Genomic DNA, 26,693 nt, shown 5'->3' with positions numbered 1-26,693 from the left:
TTCAAATGGTGCTGAGCACTATGGGACTTAACATCTGTGGTCGTCAGTCCCCTAGAACTTAAACTACTTAAATCTAACTAACCTAAGGACATCACACACATCCATGCCCGAGGCAGGATTCGAACCTGCGACCGTAGCTGTCACGCGGTTCCAGACTGAAACGCCTAGAATCGCACGGCCACACCGGCCGGCGCCGATTTCTTCAGTTCTAATCTGCAGTTCATAACCAATAAATTGTGGTCAGAGTCGACATCTGTCACTGCAAATGTTTTACAATTTAAAATCTGCTTCTTAAATCTCTATTTAACCATCATATAATCAGTCTGAAACCTTCCGGTGTCTGCAGTCTGTTCCACGTATACAAACTTCTTTTATAATCTTAAAGTGTCAGCGATGATTAAATTATGCTATGTGCAAAATGGTACCAGGAGCCTTCCTCTTTCATTCCTTTCCCCCAGTCCATGTTCACCTACTATTTTTTCTTCTCTTCCTTTTCCTGCTATCGAATTCTAGTCAGCTAGTACAATAAAATTTTCGTTCTCCTTTAACAACCCGTATAATATCTTTCAGTAAATATCTACAGGCTCAGACGGATAACAACCCCTACATTCACAAGAAGAGGCTTCTAAATAGTATCTGGATTTTGTCAAACCCACATACAAGTTTCTAGCCGATCCTAAAAAAGTGTGTTCATGGCAAAACCTAGAATCCAGATGAGTCTCTAAATTCACTGACAGGGAAACGGTGCCCTAAACCCACATTTTCATTTGCTACAGATGTCAGAATTGCAACTTCTGACGCAGTTCATGTATTTAATGATGGGAACGTTAGGAGGATAAAGGTATTAGAGAGAATGGGCTTTAAGCTAGAAAATTTCACTCAAGTCATCTAGAGAAAAGTATTTACAGCGCCTCTCTACACCTGAAAAGTAGGTTGAAGACGTTGTGTAAGGGAAAGAAGGTAGAAACAAGCAACCAGAAGAGAAGCCTTGAAGGCAAATAGGACCCTGAGTACAAATCTGGGGCCTCGGAAACGTTAGGTTGAATTTTAAACTGCATTTCCTGAAAATTATCTTTCCTAAAGTTTATGTACGTTTTCCTCAGAATCTATGAAAGTAACAATTATGAAAGTTCACACACTCATTTCTAGAAAACCAATAAATGTTGTCTCAAGAGTAAATTTTGAAATTCTGAATGTGAACTGTGATATGAGGCAAAGTACTTGGAATTTTGAAAGAATTTTATAATATATTAACTGATAAAATTTTGAAAACATATGGAGACTGTGAATGATCCAGCAAATGTGCAGCAAGTGAGATTATGGATAATCTTTCACCACGACTGCTCTTACCCCAATAACCCAACGTTTTTATACGTAAAAACTGCGAATAAGGTGGAAAACCAACAAAAAATTTCAACTTTAAATTCTCATTTTACTTCTGTGTAAGGATAAATCCACAGACCAAATTAAAGTTTCTTACGGTTTTGGAACTACCCTAAATCTAGGATCACACTCCCACGTTCATAAAGTAGCTAAGATCACTCTTATATAGGTTCGCAATGTGGAAAAAGGGAGAAATAGCTCTAAATCGTCACGGCTATCTGTACTCTGCAAGCGGTAGTAGACATTAAATTCAGAAATGGAAAATCCAGTCAGACAGATTGAACTGAAGACCTTCACAGTTACTGCAGTGTAAGTGGGAGATAGCAATTAAAGTTATGCGTGTGGAGTACAATCCTGTTTCTAACAGAAAAATTTCTTCTCAGTCTCCAGTAAAACTAAGAAGGATAACCGCAAATATTACGGCCATCACGGTTTGATACCTCTCACGTTTTCAAATAATATGAGAATGCGTGCGAATAATATCTTCCCGTTCTACCATTAGCTAAATTATAGTACAGCTCACTGACACCGTTCAGTTATTCATTTGTCTCCTATGTGAAGGCACCAAGACATCTGTACCCGCCTTTTTGAAGGGACACTGACTGGTGGAAAATGGCTGCTTGAGAGAACATTGTATCAGGATCAGGCGTAAAAAAGCTCGTATTTGTCTTAGGTAAGGATACATGTTGAAGACTAGACAGGATATTAATCTGAACAAAAAATGTAAGAATACTATTTAATTGCGATATAGTAAATATGGAAATATATTTGTGTCAAGCAGAGAAAGACGTAAAAAATTCTGAAGAAAATAATATTGTTGATTAGACAGAAACGAAACACTTGCAATATTTTATACCACAAAGCGGTTAGAAGGAAAAGGAAGATGGAAAGTGTTGTGTCTATACAAGACAGTCTAGACACAGGGTGAGGTTACCGATAGGCACGCGTACACACACGCCGGCTGGCGTGAGTTCTGGAACAGGATACTTAATGAATGCTAATAAGAAAAGGACGGAGCTTCTCGTATACTTAACTTTATTCTCTTGTGTGGTACATCTCTATGATGAATACAAGTAAGACTCTCTCCAGATATGGTTAACTGCGCCTTGCTAGGTCGTAGCTATGGACTTAGCTGAAGGCTATTCTAACTGTCTCTCGGCAAATGAGAGGAAGGCTTCGTACGTCTAGTCGCTAGCAATGTCGTCCGTACAACTGGGGCGAGTGCTAGTCCGCCTCTCTAGACCTGCCATGTGATGGCGCTAGGTCTGCAAGTACTGATGGCGGCGACACGCGGGTCCGACATGTACTAATGGACCGCGGCCGATTTAAGCTACCACCTAGCAAGTGTGGTGTCTGGCGGTGACACCACAGAAAGTATGCGGGTACCTGAAGAAGCTGAATTGGACTACTTACAGGAATTCACGGTTAAACAAACAGTGAAGTATGGGCTTATTTTTGGTCTGTTTGAAAGAAATGTAGAACGGTGAGTTACTACGTTGGTACAGGCAATACACTGAGTTAAAATATGGTTTAAGTACAAGCGAAAGCAACCCATCAGCTATAAAAATCTGTACAAAGGAGGAGATTAGAATGCTGAATACAAACTTTAACGAATAAAACTCAGAAAATCATATATATTATTTCTCAATGATGTTTTCTGTCGGTACCCCATCTTCCATATTACATAATTAAAATTAATGATTGAAACATGATTTTCAAGATTTTATTCGCCACTGATGATGAAAATACACATGTAGTTTAAAGTAATCGTTTTCGTTAAAAAACTGTCATTTACTATAACAATGTAGAAGATGTCATCTATTGACAATCTCTTTAACTGACATGCACGACAGCTCTTACACTATAACGCGATTTCGGTCATAAACGTCAACGTAAAGAATTTAGAAGGCGCCGTCTATTAACAATCTAATTTTACTATGATGCACAACAGCGGTCGGAGTTGTTTACTTTCATAGACGCACTAAGTGTTGTCGATCGACTTTTAGGGGACATCGTGAATAATAATCTACCTCATGGATGCAAAATAATTCTATTTGTTGGAAATTTCCGTCAAGTATTACCCGTCGTTAACATGCCAATACAAGAGCCACTGTCGAAACTACATTTAAACGATGACCTTATGATCTCATGTTAAAATTCTTAGTTGACTAAAAGTATGAGAGCAAATGGTGATCCCGCTTTCAATGAATGGTTACTTAAATTGGGTGTGATTTATAAAATCGAACAGATTACTTCAAGGAAGTGATCAAAATTCCTAAACATTGTTACCCTAATTACGATAATTTTATTGCCACAAAATTCAATGCCAGATAAATCGATGAACGAAATGATTCCCAATTCTATTCAACGTCGATTCTGTGTCCAAAAAATGCTGATTGTAGAACAATTAATAAACATGTCATTTCAAATTTGTCACTTGGAGAGGCAAAGGCTTACCAGAGTAGTGATTCTGTCCAACTTGAAGGAATGAACAATGTTCAGTTGTACCAAGTAGAATTCCTTAACTCTTTAAATGCATCCGGTTTACCACCTAATCAATTATTTGTAGAGAAAAATGCTATTGATCTATTAATTACAAATATTAACGTTAATCAGATATATATTAATAGTGCAAGATTAATGGTAACTACCCTTAAACGAGTGCATCAAAACAAAACGACGATCACATTATAAATGCTAACATCGTTTCCGTAGAATTTTTGTAAAATTAAGAAGTTTTAAAAAATAAAATTAATCTGATATAGACATCTTTTTATATGTTTTGCAATTAATCATATTGCATATAACGATATCTTTTTTGCAGTGAGACTAATATTTGCTACTACTGTTCAAAATATAATACCTTTTATTCATAAATACTTGCATTTAGTTATTTCTCCATTACTATATTACCTATTGGTGACTGATCAGGATAGGGTGCGAATTATTTGCACGGGTACAATAGTTTCAAGCAATTCTGTTCGTCAAGAGAGGAATGTAAGGGAATCTAGAATTATCTCTAAAAAATATTCTAAAAAAATTTCTGTAATACTACCAGATTTTCTGTGCCTTTTGATTTGCAGTTTCTACTTTATACAATAATGCGATTTTCAGTGGCAGATTGCAACCTGTGTTGGCGATTATGTATGTTGTAATGGCGTCTACTATTGCGCGCTCGCTATGGGTTCAAGACAGGTTGCTTTAGATGAAACAGATCGTAGGGCCACCCCGACAAGAGATAAGCCCTGTAAAGAAAAAGAATTCGCTGGGTTGCCATTCAGACACACAGATGTTGAGCTGATTCTAGGCGTAAACTCAGGCTGCCAACACCTTTGAGAGCAAAGACATGTTATTAGTAAATATGAAACATTGTCCAAATGTAAATGGTCGTACCAGCTAAATTAACGCAATTCAGAGCTTATTTAAAATCATATTCCTGAAGAATTTCTCGAGGAACTGAATGTCCGCAAAATCTCATAGAACATCCAACGTTCCAGGAAGCTTTCAAGATATAAAGGATGATTTCCTTAGGAGGCTCCTAGAAAGGACATCGATTCCCATAGGTTTTTCTGAATCAGTCTACTATTTTGCCCGAAATACTCAACAATCTTGTATGGCATTATATCACACGTCTTCACACGGCTTTCTGAACCCAAGAGGTTCTACGAAATACGGGTACTGTCCCACAGGCTGAGACATCATCGTAATTGTCAGAGACTAAACCTACTGACAGATGTGTTATGAAGAAATCTATCATCTTCGACAAGAATTAACAAGCGAAAAGTGAAGTGGTTAAGGAGTTGGGTTCAAATCAAATCACTTTGTGAGCATTCTGATTTTGGTTTTACGCGGTTTCCCTAATTTACTTCAGAAGAATGTTTAGACGGCTCTCGTGATACCGAAGTCCGGGTCTAAATTCTACAGAACAGACTGTGTCCAAACTTTCCCATAAATACACTACTGGCCATTAAAATTGCAACACCACGAAGATGACGTGCTACAGACGCGAAATTTAACCGACAGCAAGAAGATGCTGTCATATGCAAATGATTAGGTTTTCAGAGCAGTTCACAAGGTTGGCGCCGGTGGCGACACCTACAACGTGCTGACATGAGGAAAGTTTCCAACCAATTTCCCATACACAAACAGCAGTTGACCGGCGTTGCCTGGTGAAACGTTGTTTCGATGCCTTGTGTAAGGAGGAGAAATGTGTACCATCACGTTTCCGACTTTGATAAAGGTCGGATTGTAGCCTATCGCGATTGCGGTTTATCGTATCGCGACATTTCTGCTCGCGTTGGTCGAAATCCAATGACTATTAGCAGAATATGGAATCGGTGGGTTCAGGAGGGTAATACGGAACGCCGTGCTGGATCCCAATGGCCTCGTATCTCTAGCAGTCGAGATGACAGTCATCCGAATGGCTGTAACGGATCGTGTAGCCACGTATCGTTCCCTGAGTCAACAGATGGGGACGTTTGCAAGACGACAACCATCTGCACGAACAGTTCGACAACGTTTGCAGCAACATGGACTATCAGCTCGGAGACCATGGCTGCGGTTACCCTTGACGCTGCATCACAGACAGGAGCGCCTGCGATGGTGTATTCAACGACGAACCTGGGTGCACGAATGGCAAAACGTCATTTTTCGGATGAATCCAGGTTCTGTTTACAGCATCATGGTGGTCGCATCCGTGTTTGGCGACATCGCGGTGAACGCACACTGGAAGCGTGTATTCGTCATCGTCATACTGGCGTATCACCCGGCGTGATGGTATGCGGTGCCATTGGTTACACGTCTCGGTCACCTCTTGTTCACACTGACGGCACTTTGAACAGTGGACGTTACATTTGAGATGTGTTCGACCTGTGCCTCTGCCCTTCATTCGATCCCTGCGAAAGCCTACATTTCAGCAGGATAATGCACTACCGCATCTTGCAGGTCCTGTACGGGCCTTTCTGGATACAGAAAATGTTGGACTGCTGCCCTGGCCAGCACATTCTCCAGATCTCTCACCAACTGAAAACGTCTGGTCAATGGTGGCCGAGCAACTGGCTCGTCACAATATGCCAGTCACTACTCTTGATGAACTGTGGTATCGTGTTGAAGCTGCATGGGCAGCTGTACCTGTACAAGCCATCCAAGCTCTGTTTGACTCAACGCACAGGCGTATCAAGGCCGTAATTACGGCCAGAGGTGGTTTTCCTGGGTACTGATTTCTCAGTATCTATGCACCCAAATTGCGTCAAAATGTAATCACATGTCAGTTATAGTATATTTGTCCAATGAATACCTGTTTATCATCTGCATTTCTTCTTGGTGTAGCAATTTCAATGGCCAGTAGTGTATTTGTGTCAGTTTGAAGTGTATTCTAGCACTCAATAAAAATTACATGGTTTGCTTTTGTTTCACGTCCCCTCACAATTCCCTGATGACAATACAGAGCTCCAGTTCCAGTACGTGCTTTTGGTTTCAATCGCTGGAATCAGTGTCCCGCTGTAATTGATGGCAGAATTTCTTCTGTGGATATGTCTATATGCATGTCCTACAGTGCATCGTGATACTGTATCACAGTGTATAGGGAACGAAAGTCCACTGTCAAAAATAGACGAGTTACTAAGGTGGAAGAACCTAACAGCAGTTAAACTGCTTAATAATAAAAAAACAGACACAATTACAAAATATCTAATTCACAAACAATGTTTAGAACATGAAAATTTATTTCTTTAATCGTATGGCTAGGGCCCTCCGTCGGGCAGGCCGTTCGCCGTGTGACGGTCTTTCAATTTGACGCCACTTCGGCGACATGCAGTCGATGTGGATGATAGGCTGATGATGATGATCATGGGTATAAACGTTCATGTCGTCCAAGAATAGACAGCATACACCGTTGACCAAAAAAGAGCTAATATATCTAAAATTTCAGTCTTCAAACGTTTCAGAACCAACTTTCCCGTTCACCCTAGATGAAATAGAGGTAGCTTTAGCGGAGTTTGAGAGTAGTAAGACACCGGGCGTGATAATACACATCCAGAATTTCTATTCCATCTTGGGAAAAATTCCAGACACTGGCTGACCCGCTTCTTCTCTATTTTGAAGGCACGAATACTTCCCGAGGAACTGAAAAATACAAAGGCTGTGGCAGTCTTGAAACTTACCAATCATTAGATCTTCTTGAGAACTTAAAGCGAATTTTCCTGCTTAATTGTACGTGTAATCTCCTGGAGAGACTCATTTACAATAAAGTGAATGGGTGTATTTCAGAACATATTGTAATAGAACGAGGTGGATATGGGCCTCATCGAAGCTGCAACGACCAGGTACTAGCTACGACAACTTTTATACAGGCCGGTTTCCGAGGGAAACTAAAAAATCTGTGGCCATTATTGATCCTATGGCAGCGTGTGACACCCGCTGAAGGGAAGGGATGATTTACAAATAACTGAAAATATTTGAATGTCGAACAACAGTATCTCTGATTAATTACCATACAACTAATCGATACTTCCATGTTTACTTCGATGAAAATAGCTCAATAAGGAAACCAAATAATGATCTTCCACAGGGCTCAGTTCTCGCACCTTTCCTGTTCGGCCTTTGTTTCTGACCTCCCAAAAACATCTTCAGGAAAATTCTGCCATGCAGACGATATTGCTCCACCTTTTCAATCAATAGAACTTGGTTCGTCAGAGGGAACACTAAGAGAAGACTTAGGGGACGTTAATTCATATTTCAAAAAATGGAGACTGAAGCACAGTACCTGTAAGAGCTAGGTTTGTACCTTTCGACTTAAGATCAAATAAGCTAAAACTCAGCTCAAGGAGAAATTTGATGGCAATGTTCTGCGTCATAATAAGTACCCCTAAGTATCTTGGCATACATTCCACAGCACTCTATTTTAGACAAACATCTGGAACGCCTCAGCCAGATAAAGACTCAGGCTATGTTGCATACCCGGGGGACCTCAATGGAGACTTTTCGTACATCATCTCTTGCACTGGTTTTATCGGTCGCGAATTATTGTGCCTCAGTGTGGTGTAGTAATTGTCATATCAGCCTCATAATTGCGTAGCTCAGAACACGATCCACATGATTACTCGTACTATCAGACCAACTCCTGTCTACTGGCTTCCCCTGCTAAGCAATATCTACCCACCACAGATTCGCAAACCTTGGTTAGAGATTACCGTTATATTCAAGAGAATAAGGAACTGCCCATTCATCCCGACTTACCTGTCCTATGAAGAAATAGGTTCCGTTCGAGACATCTGCAATACTGAACGCAGAGCAGGTAGCTGCAAGCAACACACAAGGAAGGGTTTTCTGGGACAAGATCCGTCAAAAGATCGGAAATTTTCAAGAACGGGAATGGTTCAAGAAATATAAGTGTGGTATTGTGTGTGTCGATCTTGACGCGAAACTATGGGTCAAATTAAATACAATCCGCACTGGATGTGGTCGGTGCTCAGACTATAAATGGGACATTGTGGAGTCTCTGGGTTTTGACTGCGATGCAAGTGATTCAAAAGTAACTGTACACACTTGTGTCAAAGTTAGAGTAAAATGTAAAATAAAGTTTTGTCTGAAATTTCTGTATTTCATAGTTACGCAGTACAGTAGGGATTACAAGTGCAACACAAACAACACAAAATTAATTCTTCTCAGAAAGCAACAACACGAATGGATCTGAAATTAAACTCAAATACATACTGCACGTTTACTCCAGGACATGTTCAAAATGATTTCCGTGTACACTAAGACAGTGACGTACTAGACTTCTTACCTCTAATACAATGTTGCAGGCACCGTTCATCTCATTCTGCACAACTAAAGGGCTATTTTCAGTTGGGTGCTACAGTTGTGCTACAGTCTCCATTGCAACCCCATACACGAAATCCCTGAGACGACCCCCAAGTCCAGGAGTAGAATCCGAATATACAATAAAATGGTGGTGGGTGGCTTCCAATTTAAAATACGAAGTTGACCCCACCCACAAAGGGGGAGGGTGGTTGGTTAGAATGTGGCCAGTGCTAGCACAGACGGACGTTCCCTTTATTAATTAACAGGTTTTCACCTAGAACATTTTTTCGTACGACGCGTCGCTTTCGCGATATTTAGTTGTCTCTACTTAAAAAAACACCTTATATGATGAAAAATGCTCAGTTATCTGTCGATTCCATCAATCTTGAGTCCACTGCGCGTCATGAACTTTGTGGTTGGTTTTCTAAAAAACGAGAGGTGTTAAGCTAAAATATCTTAGTCTTTCATTTTAGGTAGTACACAAGCCATCTGCCAAATATAAGACGAACCGGTAGGTGTCTCAGGACTTCCCCTTGTAAGTGTAGGAAGATATTTTAGAAGCGAATCAGAACTTTAATTTGGGCTACCACCCGGAGCAGATGACTGGATTATAGGCACGACGCAGAGTGCTTACGCCTTGCCGCCTCTCAGGGGCATAACCAGTACAAAAGCATGCCTAGCGGGAAGCGTCATAGAACGCTTTGTCTCTAACTGCAGTTGCTCCCCAAGACGTGATCAATCACCCTTAGACGATTGAAACAAATACTATAAAACAGCCTACTTATTGACTGGCCAAAAGTCGTAGGGCGATCGTCGGCTTCTGAAACCAGTGTGATGAATTTGTCTCTGTACAGTCTAGCTAGAAATGGAGTCCTCACGCCTCACAAACGAACGGCGGCGACATGACTTGAAACAGACTGTCAACCTATCTTCTGGTAAACCTTCATACTAAGACTGTCAACCTCCCTGTATGGCTCTTAGGGGGCTCCATTATATCTGTTAGTCTAACGCTTGTGGTCGTCCTGGTTTACGTGTGTGCAAACTTCGTCTCTGCGGTATTGAAGAGCCACTCTAGGCGCTGTTGACCTTGGAAATCCCAATTCTTGTGTGACCTCGGATACGCTATGAGCTAACCGTCTTGCAGCAAATACCATCCCACGTTCAAAGTTGGTTAGCACACGACGTGCTGCCATGCCTGTAAAAGACTGCTCTAATATTTTGTGTGCGCTCAAGTCATACACTGCATCTAGCCGCAGTATTCGAACGACACGCTCAACACATCTAAATATGGGAAAATCATTCCCGTGACCTTTGGCCACTTAGTTTATTTTAACTCCACGATTATTTCGTTTCTCGAAATAAGATTTCATTTCAGTAAATAAAATCGTGGAAAATTAGAATTTACGAGATACTCTCCCAGTGGCGTAACTATAAATACGATAGTTGAAACATTAGTAGTGCCAATAGTATATGTATAACTGATAAAAAAAGACTCAATTTTCAAAGTTTCACTGTCCTTCTTTTGTCACCAACACTGTATACAGTTTTCTGCCTTGGATATCAAAGTCGTAGGATACCTTCAACAGAACCAGTTGTTCTGACAGTACAAATGAGGCGGTCTATTACCTGACGGATCTCTGTAACAATTCTGAAGCGAGGGAAATGAAGTTTTTCCTTTATTTTAGGGGCCAAGTCGAAGTCACAAAGGCATAAATGTGGAGAGTATGATGGATGGTACAGCACTTTCCACTCGTATCGATCGAACAAATCAGTTGTGTTGTATGGGCCCGAATATTAGCCAATAAAATGATGGATTGGTCTGCAGAAAGAGTCACCGCATATTTTTAAAAGCTGGTTGCGGGCTGTGTTCCAAATATAAACAGTAATATAACCTACTGATAGTATGCCGTTGAGGAACAGTGCGCGTTAGAATAATACAACCACAGTCGTGCACGAGAATCACCATAAATTTCATGTTGCTGCACTTTCGGTAGTCGTGGTGACCCGTAATGTAGCCATTTGAGTGATTGGCATTTCACGTGTGGCACGTGTGATTTGGCGTAATGATGCTTCATAACAAAGCCTTTAGTCCGCATTCATAGCGGTCAAAGTGGTATAGCAACGTCGTACTCATTTTGGCATTTACGACAAATAATGCGAAACTCAAAATGATGTAGTTTTTCTCATGGCCAGGGGTTCCTTCAGAATATGAAGCATAGTCGTATGCTCTAATCCTGTCTCTCGGGCCAGCTCACGAATCGTTTGGCTTCCATCACTATTTATTAACGCCGTGGGAGCGCACACTACGTCTGAACCGACACCTGCCTAATGAATGACTGGTACATTTTGGCGCCCCTTGTACAAAGCTTTTAGCCACATAGCCACTGTAGTGATGTACGTCCTCTAACACATTCAGTTTTTATCCGTCTCCATTGTCCTTGTTTCGAAAACGTCATGACGGCACTATACTAGACCACCCACTACTAGACTTTTATGTTGGTACAAATTTCCCATCGTTTTGATCTTTAATCGAGGCAACGGGCAAACGCCTTGAGGCATTTAAGAAGTGGTTGTATAAGTAAATGCTAAGTGTACAGATGAAATTACAAATGGACAGATGAAATTACAATTAACAACACTCTCCGCAAAATGAAGAAAGGAGAAGTCTAAAACGCAGTAAAATCCAACAAAAAACTGACTACATCTGAAAAGTACTACCTCCTAATTTTTTATTCTGTTCTCAATATCTGTTGAGGCATTACATGTCATGCATATCACTCAGTCGACTTTACAACTTCGCTGACACAAATTGCAAGCTTCTGCCGCTAAACGGCTCCGAATTGTAGCGCGTAACACGGCGGTGTGTAACGTAACCACGTATGTGCTTAAGAAATACCACGCTGTAATCGAGTTTCTAGTTCATAGAGTTCGTTCACACATGGAGCTCCTTCTCCTTCGGCATGAAAATGCCACATCACACACGAACGCTGCCACATCTACAACAATCAGACGCCTTGAGTTCGCTGTCATCGATCATCCTCCATACAGTCCCGAAATGGCCCTGTCCAATTTTCATCTGTTGTCAAAACTTAAACAACACCTTCAGGACTTCTCTTTGACAGTGATGATGCGGTGCAAGCAGAGATGAGGTTGTGGCTCCGTCAACATAGTCAAACACTCATCAGTGACGGTTTCAACAAAATATCCTCTAATTGGGTGATGTATTCGATGCCAGGGTGATTATGCTGAGAAATAAATATGTAGACGTGAATAATAGAGAGGTAGAATGCTAATAAAGCTTTCTTTCATTCAAAGGGTTTAAGAGTTTTCACATAAAAAATTCGGAAGCACTACCTTACACCAATATCTCGGCAATATAAAGAGAGGTGACAAAAGTCATGGGATACCGCCTAATATCATGTCGGATCTTTTTTTACCCAGCGTAGTACAGTAACTCGACGAAACGTGGACTCAACAAGTCGTTGGAAGTCCCCCTGCAGAAATATTGAGCCATGCTGCCTCTATAGCGGTCCAAAATTGCGAAGGTGTCACAGGAGCAGGATGTTGTGCATTAACTGAACCCTTGATATGTCCCATAAATGTTCGATGGGATTCATGTCACGCGACCTGGGTAGCTAAAGCATTCGATCGAGCTTTCCAAAATGTTCTTTATACCAATTGCGAACAATTGTGGCCCGGTGAAATGGCCCATTGTCATCCACAAAAATTGTCTGTAAATGGTCTCCAAGTAGCCTAACATAACCATTTCCAGCCAGTGATGGGTTCAGTTAGACCAGAGGATAGAGTACATTCCGTCTAAACACAGCCCACTCCATTATGGAGCCACCACCATCCTGCACAGTGTCTTGTTGTCAACTTGGGTCCATGGCTTCGTGGTGTCTTCGCCACACTCTAACCGTGCCATCAGCTCTTACCAACTAAAATCGAGACTCATCTGACCAGGCGTTGGTTTTTCCAGTAGTCTAATGCTGAAGATTAGATGGGTAGATCACATAACTAATGAAGAGGTGTTGAATAGAATTGGGGAGAAGAGGAGTTTGTGGCACAACTTGACTAGGAGGGACCGGTTGGTAGGACATGTTCTGAGGCATCAAGGGATCACAAATTTAGCATTGGAGGGCAGCGTGGATGGTAAAAATCGTAGAGGGAGACCAAGAGATGAATACACTAAGCAGATTCAGAAGGATGTAGATTGCAGTAAGTACTGGGAGATGAAGAAGCTTGCACAGGATAGAGTGGGATAGAGTAGCATGGAGAGCTGCATCAAACCAGTCTCAGGACTGAAGACCACAACAACAACAACAACAACAACAACAAGGTTCAACTGATGTCCTCACGAGCCCAGGAGAGGCGCTGCAGGCGATGTCGTGTCGTTAGAAGAGCACTCACGTCGGTCGTCTGCTGTCATAGTCCATTAACACAAAATTTCGCCGCACTGGTCGTAACGGATACTTTCTTCGTACGTCCCACATTTATTCTGCGGTTATTTGAAGCAGTGGTGCTTGTCTGTTAGCACTGACAACTCTACAGAAATGCCGCTGCTCTCGGTCGTTAAATGAAGGCAGTCAGCCACCGCATTGTCCGTGGTGAGAGGTAATGGGTGAAATTTGGTATTTTTGGCACATTCCTGACACTGTGGGTCTCGGACTATTGAGTTCCCTAAAGATTTCCATAATGGAATGTTGCAAGCGTCTAATTCCAACTACCTTTCCACGTTCAAAGTTGCCATCGTACGGCTATAATCACGTCGGAAACGTTTTCACACGAATCACCTCAGTGCAAATGACAGTTCGGCCAATGCATTGCCTTTTTATAACTTGCGTACGCGATACTGCCGCCATCTGTATGGGTGCACTTCCCTATACCATGACTTTTGTCACCTCAGTATATGTAAGTAATGTGTAGCACAAGCGACATTATTTGAACCCGTTACGTTACGTCTCTGCGGTATTGTTGCCACTTTTGAAGTTCCAAACGTCGTAACTCATCAACTGTCCCAATCACTTCACCTGACAAATTTTCTTCTAGAACGCTTGTTACAACTGAGTACATTTTACGGTCCTCAAAATTTAAATAGAGAGCTTCGTGTACTTGCACTTCGACATACCGCAGCTTACGGCCATTGAATATTATTCTGCTCCCAAAAGTCACTGCTGAACATATGTGAGCGGAAGAGTGGAGGATTGGTGTTGAAGACAGAATGTGACTGCGTGTGGTGTGCACAGGCTGTACGAGGTTGTGGAGACGTACAGCCGGCTGCACCTGGTGATGGAGTACGCCGGTGGAGGTGAACTCTTCAACAAAATCACCAGTGCAGGCCGCATCCCGGAAGAGGAGGCCAGTCCACTATACGCCCAGATCGTCGCAGCAGTCGCCTTTATGGTCAGTACAAGCTTCAGTCTCCGCTTCGCTGTGACTTTCACGAAGTAATTCTCATGTTGCTTATCATTTCCAAAAGCAGTTTACATTTATATATGATGATGTGAACACTTGAACGAACATGATTAATACGGCGTTGTATTACCTTTATCGTATCGTACATCTGCCTAAATGAATGCATGCAACACCTGACTTGCTCCTAGAGAGATTTTGCACCAACTCGTATTCAGTTCAGGCGTTAGTTCGGTAGGTAACGATGTGACAACCAATCTACGCTGCCGTCTGTGCTGACTACAAAACCCCGTCAATGTTCAGTTCAAGTTCTTGGTCAAGGAGTAGTGTCCACGTGCAATCTGCGTTTTCGTCTAGCTAGCCTGAACACCACCACCAGAGCGAAAGAGGGAGTGTGTCATACTGAAGGTTTGTGAGAAATCAACGTCTGTACCACAGGATGCACTCGATCCTTCAACATCTCACTTAAATTCTGGTTGTGAGCAATCTTTAGAGAATAAAAGTAGGATATATGGAATACCCGCAGTCTGTGACACAAACACTTACAAGGTTAACTCTGTTTCACTATACGAAGCACGCAGCCCCATGGATAAGCTTCTCTGTGGCTCCACCATATATGGTTGCAAGTTGCTATTGCAAATATAATGAAGATGACTCATCAGACAACGGTATGCTCTTCCAGTCCTAGTCACTGCATACTGCAGGGTCTTCGTCACCATATGCATCGTGATATCGTATTGGTGATGATCACATGTTTAAATACTGTCGGTTAGAGTAGCCCTCGTCGAAATGTGACTGCACCGACAAGACCTTAGAATTACTTAGTGAGATACAACATTTTTTGGCAGCTTTTTCCTTCAGTCTCCTTCGAAGCTCCAAGATCTTGATCACTGGCGATAGCTATCTGTCCCCTAGTACTGCTCTTCCATGATGATTCGTATATTCTGTAACCAGATAGAACAGTGCTTTGCGCGGTACACGTAGTGAATTGGCAGCCTTGGATGCCATCAGATTCAGTGAATCTTTCGACAGCTGCGATATCTGTGCATTTTGGGAACCATGAGATGTCTCGAATTGATCGTCATGCTGCTAGGACTGTTATAAATATTATGGTCTTGTGACATGGACAATCTGTGTAGTTTATTTCGTAATCAGGCTTAGTCATTGCCATAATTCAGGCTCTGTCTATCGATACTTCATTAAGTTTTTAATTAAGAACACACGCTTGACGTGAACAATCTTTGACCTAGGTCATTCACCACACAGTCGCAATAGGCACCTTTCCTATGCTAGTGATTTTGTTGGTGTCTTTTAAATTATGACAACACAAGTATGTTAAATCCCCGGAGGAAATGATACAAACACTTGCAAATACAAGCATACAGCAGTTCGTGTTCCATAAAATAAAGCAAATCTGTTGTAGGAACGTTCCAGGTGAAAACAATCCGTAGCACATGTACCGATACAAGAGACACCAGTTAGCAGCTAAAGCGTAAACTGGCCTATTGTAAGGCTCCAAAATAGTGGCATAACAAGCGAGACACGACAGAATCCGGAATAAAGGTAGAACTTCTAATAATTCGTCAGACTTTCCCGGAGATCTTTTGACATCTTGAGGTGTCGGGTATTCTGCCAGATATATGCATCTTTCTTCAGGTGTTACCTGAATTCGCAAGCAATTTTTGTAGATGTAGAGTGGGGAAAACTCATCAAATACAGTGGAATGTCAGGTCTTAAATGGCTACACAGGATAATTGAAATGACCTGGGAGTCGGGACAGGTTCCATCAGACTGGACAAAAGCAGTAATCACACCAATCTTTAAACATGGAAACAGTAAAGATTGTAACAACTACAGAGTTATCTCTTTAATCAGCGTTGTGGGTAAAATCTTCTCAGGTATTGTTGAAAGGAAAGTGCGAGTATTAGTTGAGGACCAATTGGATGAAAATCAGTGTGGGTTTAGGCCTATTAGAGGTTGTCAGGACCAGATCTTTAGCTTACGGCAAATAATGGAGAAGTGTTATGAGTGGAACAGGGAATTGTATCTATGCTTTATAGATCTAGAAAAGGCATATGATCGGGTTCCTAGGAGGAAGTTATTGTCGGTTCTACAAGATTATGGAATAGGAGGCAAACTTTTGCAAGCAATTAAAGGTCTTTACATGGATAGTCAGGCAGCAGTTAGAGTTGACGGTAAATTGAGTTCATGGTTCAGAGTAGTTTCAGGGGTAAGACAAGGCTGCAACCTGTCTCCACTGTTGTTCATATTATTTATGGATCATATGTTGCAAACAATAGACTGGCTGGGTGAGATTAAGATATGTGAACACAAAATAAGCAGTCTTGCGTATGCGGATGACTTAGTTGTGATGGCAGATTCGATTGAAAGTTTGCAGAGTAATATTTCAGAGCTAGATCAGAAATGTAAGGACTATGGTATGAAGATTAGCATCTCCAAAACGAAAGTAATGTCAGTGGGAAAGAAATATAAACGGATTGAGTGCCAAATAGGAGGAACAAAGTTAGAACAGGTGGACGGTTTCAAGTACTTAGGATGCATATTCTCACAGGATGGCAACATAGTGAAAGAACTGGAAGCGAGGTGTAGCAAAGCTAATGCAGTGAGCGCTCAGCTACAATCTACTCTCTTCTGCAAGAAGGGAGTCAGTACCAAGACTAAGTTATCTGTGCACCGTTCAATCTTTCGACCAACTTTGTTGTATGGGAGCGAAAGCTGGGTGGACTCAGGTTACCTTATCAACAAGGTTGAGGTTACGGATATGAAAGTAGCTAGGATGATTGCAGGTACTAGTAGATGGTAACAATGGCAGGAGGGTGTCCACAATGAGGAAATCAAAGAAAAACTGGGAATGAACTCTATAGATGTAGTAGTCAGGGCGAACAGGCTTAGATGGTGGGGTCATGTTACACGCATGGGAGAAGCAAGGTTACCCAAGAGACTCATGGATTCAGCAGTAGAGGGTAGGAGGAGTCGGGGCAGACCGAGGAGAAGGTACCTGGATTCGATTAAGAATGATTTTGAAGTAATAGGTTTAGCATCAGAAGAGGCACCAATGTTAGCACTGAATAGGGGATCATGAAGGAACTGTATAAGGGGGGCTATGCTCCAGACTGAACGCTGAAAGGCATAATCAGTCTTAAATGATGATGATGATGATGATGATGATAGTGGGGAAAGCAAGGGGAGAGGGGAGGGGTTGGTAGAATTGCGAAAGAGACTAGACGAGAGTGACAGTTACGACATCTAGAGTCTCGCTCTGGCATTCAGTTAGGTAGAACGGAAAGGTTCTAGAAATGACTGATGATTCATAAAAATGTCCAGGATGACCTATGCTGCACACTTGACCAACAATAATCGGCAATGAACTCGTGAAGTCTATTAACACTCAAGCGCCTAAAGTAGACAATAATTAATTTTCTCTCGCAAGCGACAACTGACGACTGGCCCTGCCCCAACACTGTGTTGCCCTTATATGTGCCACTATTATGCAATCACTCAGGCTTAAGGGGTTTTTAGGAGTTTATATCTTCCCTTAACATTACAGTTTATGTAAATGACATCGATATCAACAACAAAAACAACTTTTAAAACCTATGGTACTGGATACTGTTGGTGCGATCCTGTCTTACAATATTCCCTCGACGTATTATTAGCAGTGTGGTAGCCCGAAGAGTACACATAATACTCCGAGCAGGATGCAGGGAGAAACAAATTCTCCAGTATGACACAATCTGTCACAATTTGTCACGCTGGAAAATGTCTGAAGCCGAAAGCTACCAAAGGTGTCAATGCATTTCGCAATGTATGTGTTGGGCGGGCAGTCGCCTGGTAGCTGTCCCAACTGCTGCTGGTCGGCCATTGACTTCATTCAGTAATCCAGACATCTGAAACTGCGTTAGAGTTTTACCTACGTTTTCACGCAACCATTTGTCCTGATTCTGACTGAGACAGATCTGAAAAAAATGCAAAAAATGAAACATCAAGTGGCTGCAGTCAGTAAGTATTGCGCCCAGGTAACTGCAACATGATAATACCATTATCACGAGCGTACTCAGCAGCCTCTAGACTTCTACTGTGTGTTTTGTGATAATCAGGAAGCAGGAGCACAGGTGAGTCCTTTCCACAGTTAACATGATTTTTTCTCAAGTGTTTGAGCCACGACACAAGCAACTCGGAAATCGTGTAGCCAGTGTCTCAGATGTCAAATGCACTTAAATTTAAGTTCTTACTGCATCTTCTTACACTTGAATATAACCACAGGTGGGATAATGTATCCAGCTGCATTGACAGCACAAACAACTGTGGTGTTAAACCCTCCCTCGACGCTTGTGCTGGTTCCCACTCGGTGCTTTCCTTCTTTCGCTGTGGATTTCGTCTCACGCATGAGTAAAAACACTTTTCCCCCACCATTTTCTTATCTCTGTTGAAAAAATGAGGTAACTCTCATTGATCTGCTACGTCGAATGCAAGATTACGAACATCGTTCATAGTAAACCCAAAAAACCTGTTATTCAAATAAGAGGAAGTGGTTTGTGAGAACTTTTTCCGTCTCAGACGTAAAAGTTGATTTTCTTTCGAATGTCTTAACTTCATCTGTGTGCGTGTTTTATTGTCATCGTATATGTTAGCTGTAGCTTTGGGTACACCACATACATGAGTACACTCGTTAAGTTCATTGTCACAATTACCGTATGATGTCACAGAGACTTTCAGCTCGTCTTCTGTCCATCTCCTGTGCATTCTCATTTTTGCCATCTTGAAATCCTAAAACCATTATCCCTGTTATTGCTTACTCTATATTACTAACTGCAATTTTTATGAGCGTCTCCTAAAAGGACTTGATCCAGATTAGGAAACTAGCAATGGTCTGACTTCGACAATTGGACGCCACATAAGAAATGACTACACTACAATAACATCCAAAATTAAACTCTAGTTTTAAGATGTCTAGTCATCAACTGAGGAAATGCAGTTACGAACTATTTGTCCAATATTTCATTTACTTACTCGTACATTATACAGAAGCTAAGATTTGTACCACAATGGCTATAACAATAACGAAGAGAATACAGCAGTGACAGTTATTCTTGCTTCAGTGCCTATAGTCGACTAACCGCTGGGCCACGCGAACTCGACAACATTTCTAGCACGTAGAGCCAACTTGAAGATTTAAGTTACCAATACACCGCGAAATACGAGGGTGGTCCCGCTTACGCAATGATCCAGCTTCGGGAACTCTTCCCTGTATTTCATCAAGAACCCTAACTCCCTTGTCCTACCGTTTACTACTTCTACAAATCTTCACCGTCCCATTTCAAGCTTCTATTTCGCTGTCCTTAACTCGGAGAAAGTTTTTTTTTACTATCTTTTACGTCTACACAATTAAAAGTGTATCCACGTTCTTTTTTCTGCTCTCGTAGAGAATGGGGGATTAGAATCTTATATTCTTCTCACACCACTCTCATCCTTGAGACTCGACACTATTAAACATAACAAAAGGGGAAAACCGCGTGGCAGCCACAGTAACATACAATGACTGAGGAAAAATCAGTCGGTGTAAAACCATACCACACACCTAAAAAACTGATAACTTTTGATCCGTCCTTAAAGAAGGAAGGAGGGATGACTGAGGTTTCACGCCGCGTCGGCGATGCTTTCAGTAGAGACGGAGCACAGGCTCGGAATGTAACAAGCATTAGGAAGATAGTCAGCTATAGCCGTTTCGAAGGATTCATTCCGGTATTCATCCTAATCTGTTTAGAGTAACATCAGAAATACTTAATCTGAATTCTCGGACAGGAATTGGTTGTCCATTCCTCTAAATTGTATTACTACGAATCTTTATGTCCATTAAGTAATCCCACATCGTCAGTCTACGTGTCTCACAGTCTCCGGTCGAAATGTTTTCTCTAGTTCGCCTTTTGTCTGAAACCATGATCCGATAATTTCCAAGGGCACAGATGACTGAATTGACACGCAGTATTCTTCCCTTTAAATTTGTAACTAAGTGAGAATCGGTAACAAAAACAATGTGGTATAGTCATATTTCTCGTAGATGTGATTTCTAGTATATAAGTAAAACGCAACTTTAGATTATGTCTCAAGATTTTTGTAGGATTGAACAGCAAAATATGATTTCTTCAATAACAATGAAAGTAAACTACTTCATCATATTAGTTACAGAGTTGGTTTGTACAGCTTGTCTTTAACGCTATTATAAGTAGCTTTCACATATTAGACCATTTCTGTTATGTGTACCAGTTTATACATTGTATTCCTTTTCTATGGCCGCACTACGCTGCATCCTTCTTTGGCTTGTAATGACAGTTTTGGCTGGATGTTCTTTCCGATCCTTCCAACAGCGCTCCATTTTAGTTTCTAAGCGAGTTTATTTAGACAATTAGTTAATTATATATTTTCAAGTTGTTTTCATTATTTTTACACCTGTTTTTGAGTTCCTTTTGTACTTTACAGCAAATATTACTCAATAAGTAGTGTTGAATAGAAAAATTCGCCAGGAGCGAAATCAGCGTACGGTGTACTGAAAGGCAGATTGATAGCACCTTATCTATGTAGGATTCATACAAATGACCGGCTAGATGTTCGCGGTCAACACATGGGGGCTACAGTATTAGAAAATTCTGGCGAAGTGAAAGAAAACAAGCACATGGTCAAAGCTGGCAGTTGTCACTCAACAGAAACATATAGAATGAACTAAGGCGAAAATATCCAATATTATTTTATTACGTAATCGCCTAGTACTCATTGGAATAAGGAGTAGTTGCCAAATACCGAGGAGTATTCATCCAGAGCAATTTGAAGTAGAATTACCACCTAAATTTAGTCGTGGGGAAGAAAAATGCGAGCTTAACATTCATTGAAAGCTTATTCCACGTCTATACCGAGGGATCCATGCAGTGCATACCAGTAGATATGGTCATCCTCTTCCTAAATCATCACGGATATCAGACTGCTCAAGAGACTTGGCTCCGAAGCGTTTTTGTCGTCTTTTCCAAACAGAAACAGCAACTTCCCCTTCAACCTGCTGCATGATAGGCCACACAAGCAAACCTATATTCTCTACATAGTATTTAGATACAATACCTCATATTCTCAGTTGGAGGAAACAAAATTAAATAGCTTTTATTCATCCGAAGAGCAGGTCGTTTAAATATTTCTGTCCGACCGATTCTTGAGAATGCTTCCTTAGTTTGTGGTCCTCACCAAGTTTAACTAATGTAAAACATGTCTGACTGAAACAACGGCCATATCATTAGTCGGTAGTTGTTAAGTAACCTTGCAAGCGTCACAGAAATTTCCAGCAATCTCCAGTCGGAGACTCTATAGCAAAGGCGTGGGACATCACGTAAAGACTTATTCTTCATGACGAAAGCGTTCACGGGAGAACAGCCGGGTGTTAGTGTCCAAACGGCACAATATTTCGGTAAGCCATCACGCTGCCACCACAGGCAAACTAACGAACTGACCGCCGAAGCTCCGGCGCCGGGCTTATATCTCCTTCCTCCCTGCAGGTGTTCCCAACGCGGTCCGCGCCCAGACACGAAGCGTCCAGTATCCGTTCCGTTCGCGGTCCGCGCCCAGGGGCGCGTGCCGGCTGCATCTTCTTAGTATCTCTGCCTGTTCTCGAAGTCAGTTCGTGGCGAGATGTCTCTTTCTCCTTTTAATAAGATTCAAAGAGGGTTCCCAGGCCTTACTAAGGACGTAACCGCTATCTCGATTGATCAGCTGTTCCAGTACTCGAATTTCGATACATTCTTTAGTGACACAGTCTCAGTATTTGGACGACTGTGTCAGAACATTCGTCTGGTCGTAATTCATTCTACGCAATTCCGAGAGACAATGTTCAGCGACCGCCGACTTGTTGGGCTGCTGTAGTATGGTGTGCCGTTGATCTTGGCAACGATTTTCGATTGTACGCACCGTTTGACCTATGTAAGTCAAGCCACAGCCGCAGGGTATCTGGTAGACTCCCGATTTCCGTAGCCATAGATCGTCCTTGACATTACCAAGCAGTGCTTGTGTCTTAATTGGTGGGTGGAAGACAGTCTTCACTTGATGTTTTTGAAGAGTTCGACCTATCTTCCCGACAAAGCGCCACAGAACGGAATAAATGCTACGCCCCCATCCTGTTGACTTTCCTCTTCTGTTTTCTCCGGCAGGAGTTCCATGTAATGAAATCTTTTTGTATTTTACGGACCAGAGTTCGAAACCGATTGACATATACAAGTACGACTCAACAACAACGCCCCTCACGCCCCACCACTTTCCTCGTTCCGCCCCAGAGCATCAGTTTCGTCAGCACCCCTCTCTGACATTGATGCTGACGGTAAAGTAAGAGAATTTCGGGCTTGAATGAGATTGCTCGCGAAAGGCAAAGGTCCCGAGTTCGAGTCTCGGTCCGGCACACAGTTTTAATCTGCCAGGAAGTTTCAATTTCGGGCTTGCATGGAGTAGAAGTGGCTGTCGTTATTCCCCTATGTCATCTTATGTTGCAGTAGCATCGAACTTCTTAAATCAGTTAATGTCTAGAAGGCAAACAGTGAACATAAGCCTGAGACAGCAACTATAATTGTGCATTGTCACAAGGAATGTTGGAAAAAACAAAACAAAAAATATATTTCTGGTTAGCAAGAGTGACAGGATAAAAGTGCAGAGTATCTAAGTAGTTAACATTAGATATTCAGTACTGAGGATGAAAAGTGAAGCATGGAAGAGACCCATCGTGCTACAAAGTTGCTACAAAAGCAGAGAGAACTTCATCTTAGATTTAAGCAAGTAAAATCCTTTCCATAAACCCTCGTCGCCAGTTTTGAGGATGTCGAATTGCCACTGTTGTTGCTGCGGTAGGCCGAGTTTTTTGAGTTCCTGAAACGGCTTTTGGTGCATTACACCGCTAAGACACTGCCACTATTACACAGCTATGCCCCAGGATCAGGTAACAGGACAGGGGAGAGAAGGTTCTACAACACTCCAACAAATAAGTAACAAAGTCACACACATTAGTTAAAAAGGTTTATTTATCTTTGTGACTTGTTGAATAATGAAGACTGCAACACTGCATACAATATAACACAAAAGAGGCCCTCAATGGCTAATTGCAAATAATAGTAGGCAAACTTCGCAGTGCATAGCAAATGCAATTTACAATAACTGTCTGTTCTCTTCTTAGAGTTCACTAAACGACGTTCATTGTCTAAGTCAGCCCTGGACGATGATCTATAACCAAGTGGGTGAGAGCTGCTCTTCTATCTTCCGAGTAGGCTTCTATCCGTTGTCGTCCGGTCATTGGCGGATTGTACTCGGCCGGCAATCAGCCGAGGCCAAATCGGTATCTTCATCCTCAGCGCCGCCCGTGAAGCTAGTGGAACTCGCACCAGCTCTCATCTTTGCGCCCGTGGTGCTTTTTCCCTGGCTGTCTTGTTCGGACAACACAGCAATCCTAGTACGCAAAAAAAAAAGCCGAATGAAGCCAAAATGAGCGTAAGGAGAGCAATTCCAGAAGTATCGGACCAATTTCAAAGGAAAATTTTGCCAAATACATTAAATGTAGTTGCAAATATGAACTACCATCAACTGTATAATTGGACATAGACAATGAAAATTTGTGCCGGATCGGGACTCGAGGGGTTGATCTGGTGTGGCAACTTCCCTATAGACATGGTAAGGCGAGCGGTCGTCTTACTATTTGGTTAAACGAGCACGACTCACGACCAGGCCCAAACTTCCATATATCGTCAACCACGACATACAGAACACACAGACTTCCATTTGCTGTGATTGACGACATGGAACTTTGGGTTTAGCCGTGGGTGGCGCTCGCATAACCAAATGGCAAGGCGACCGCCCCCGATAAGCGGGAAATCCGGGTTCGAGTCCCGCTCGGGTACAAATTTTCTCTGTCGTCGTTCCATTAATACATGTGATGCGGTCCACATTCGCAACTGCGAATATGTTTCATTTATTTCACGACGGCTGTAATCGTGGCAGTGCATGTCGGAAGAAACTTTACATCGTAATTCGGAATAACACACGCACTGAATATATCGAATTTTGCCAAACTATCTCATTAAAAGTCCTAAAACGTACCGGTTTCACATACTGTCGGTAAGCAAATAGATATCTCTAGTCAGTCATTTAGCGACAGAAAGATAATACTGAATTTGGTCTTCTGAAGATCTTTTATGGGAAAAGTTTGTAATAAGGTGCCTCCCTTCACTCATCGCCGAACGTGGAAATTACAAATTTGTAGGTAAACGATCGCATAATAGAAAATCAACTGAAAATACTCTACAGTGGAAAGGCCGACTGAAAACATGCAGCCAGCCGCTGTGGCCGTTCTAGGCGCTTCAGTCCGGAACCAGGCAGCTGCTACGGTCGCAGGTTCGAATCCTGCCTCGGGCATGGATGTGTGTGATGTCCTTAGGTTAGTTAGGTTTACTTAGTTCAAAGTCTAGGAGACTTATGACATCAGATGTTAATTTCCATAGTGCTTAGATCCATTTGCGCCATTTGAGAACATGCGCAGATCATTTCTGTTTTCAAGAAGGGTCGTCGAACACTTGCGTATTATTATAGGTCTTCCTCGCTGACTTGAATCTGTTGTGGAATGGTGGGAATGTTTTATTTCGTTCACGCATTATAGCGTTTTCGAAGAAAGAAAGTTACCATTATAAAAATCAAACTGGATTTCAACACAGAGATTTTGCGAAACTCAGCTCACTTTGTACGTGAATGAGATACAGAGTGTCGTAAACAAAGGTGCCAAGATTAATGCATTGCTCCTTGATTTCCAAAAGACATTCAATACATTTCCATACTGACATTTAGTGAAAAAAATTCAAACATATTGAATATCTGATCAGGTTTCCGACTAGATCTTGGATCTCTTGCAGATAGAAGTCAATACGCATTTCTTTAAACAGCGAAATCGACAGATGTAAAGGAAACTTCGAGAGTATCCCAAAGGAGTGTCACAGGGCCGATCCCGTTTGTAGTTTATATTAATTAATTAGTGAATAAACTTGGAGATTCCGTGAGGGTAATGACGGATGATGCTGTTGTCTATAGGAAGGTTGCAACACCAGATCAATGGAAATGCAGAACGATTAGTGCAGGAACTGGTAGCTGTCCCTGAACATAAATAAATTTAACCTATTGCAGCAAAAATGGGTAAAGAGGTCCACTGCTGTTCGATTAAATTATTGATGACATATCACCGTAAATAGTAACCACCGTAAAATACCTACGAGTAACCATTGGGAACGACCAAAAGTAGAAAGACCACATAAAACAATTTGTACGAAAAGCACATGCCAGGACGAGTCAATTTAAGAAACATAATTCATCCATTAAAGGAGTCGATTAGATATTCAACTGATTTCTGAGTACTGTTTATCAGTTTGGGGCCATTATAATTAATGGAAAAGAGAGAGAAGATACAACGAAGAGCGGCGCGTTTCCTCGCGGAATCGTTTAGTAAGCACAAGAGCGTTACGTTGATGCCCAACAAACTGTAGAGAAAGGCGCTACAAGGGAAGCGTTGTGCGTCATACAAAGATTTACAGCTCAAATTTCGAGACTACGTGCCAAGAAGTGTTGGGCAATATATTACTTCCTCCCACATACGTCTCGCAAAATGACCAAGACGTGAAAATCCGAGAGATTACAATTCAAATGGAGCTTTACTGATTATCATCCTTCCCACTTGCTATTCGGTAATGCAACTTGGGAAAACATATTGGTGTCAGAAGCTGACTGCGGAGTATGGATGTACACGTAGTAAGGGCTCAAATCTTGATGTAAACACTACGTACCTTCCGCCAAACATAACATGCTTCGTCTTCGCTTACAAATTCACAGGTAAAATGTTTCGCTAAAGATTGTAAGTCGCTTTGCTGTGTCATTCATTTGCTCATAAGTTATTTTTTACGTTCCATAACAACCTTTTCAGAAAATAAATAAAATTCACTTCTCCATAAGTCTGTGAACTATTACAGTTTATATATATGCACAGATAAGCCGGAACATTATGAGCACAAACCTCCTATCGA

The 26,693-nt window shown here is 41.7% G+C and overlaps 1 protein-coding gene across 6 annotated transcripts in view; it reads left to right on the top strand.

Moving 5' to 3' along the window:
* LOC126183466 (serine/threonine-protein kinase NIM1) overlaps positions 1-26,693 on the top strand; it is a 486,904-nt gene that overhangs the window by 437,962 nt on the left and 22,249 nt on the right. For all 6 annotated transcript variants that reach the window (XM_049925470.1, XM_049925475.1, XM_049925474.1 and 3 more), the window contains one exon: positions 14,433-14,589. In XM_049925470.1, the coding sequence (XP_049781427.1) occupies positions 14,433-14,589 (157 nt within the window). The remainder of the gene's footprint in view (positions 1-14,432; positions 14,590-26,693) is intronic.

The sequence above is a fragment of the Schistocerca cancellata genome, chromosome 4 (genome assembly GCF_023864275.1).
Source record: "Schistocerca cancellata isolate TAMUIC-IGC-003103 chromosome 4, iqSchCanc2.1, whole genome shotgun sequence".
Taxonomy (NCBI): Eukaryota; Metazoa; Arthropoda; class Insecta; order Orthoptera; family Acrididae; genus Schistocerca; species Schistocerca cancellata.
The sequence above is the reverse complement of the archived record's forward strand: the minus strand, read 5'-3'. Positions and strand labels throughout refer to the sequence as shown.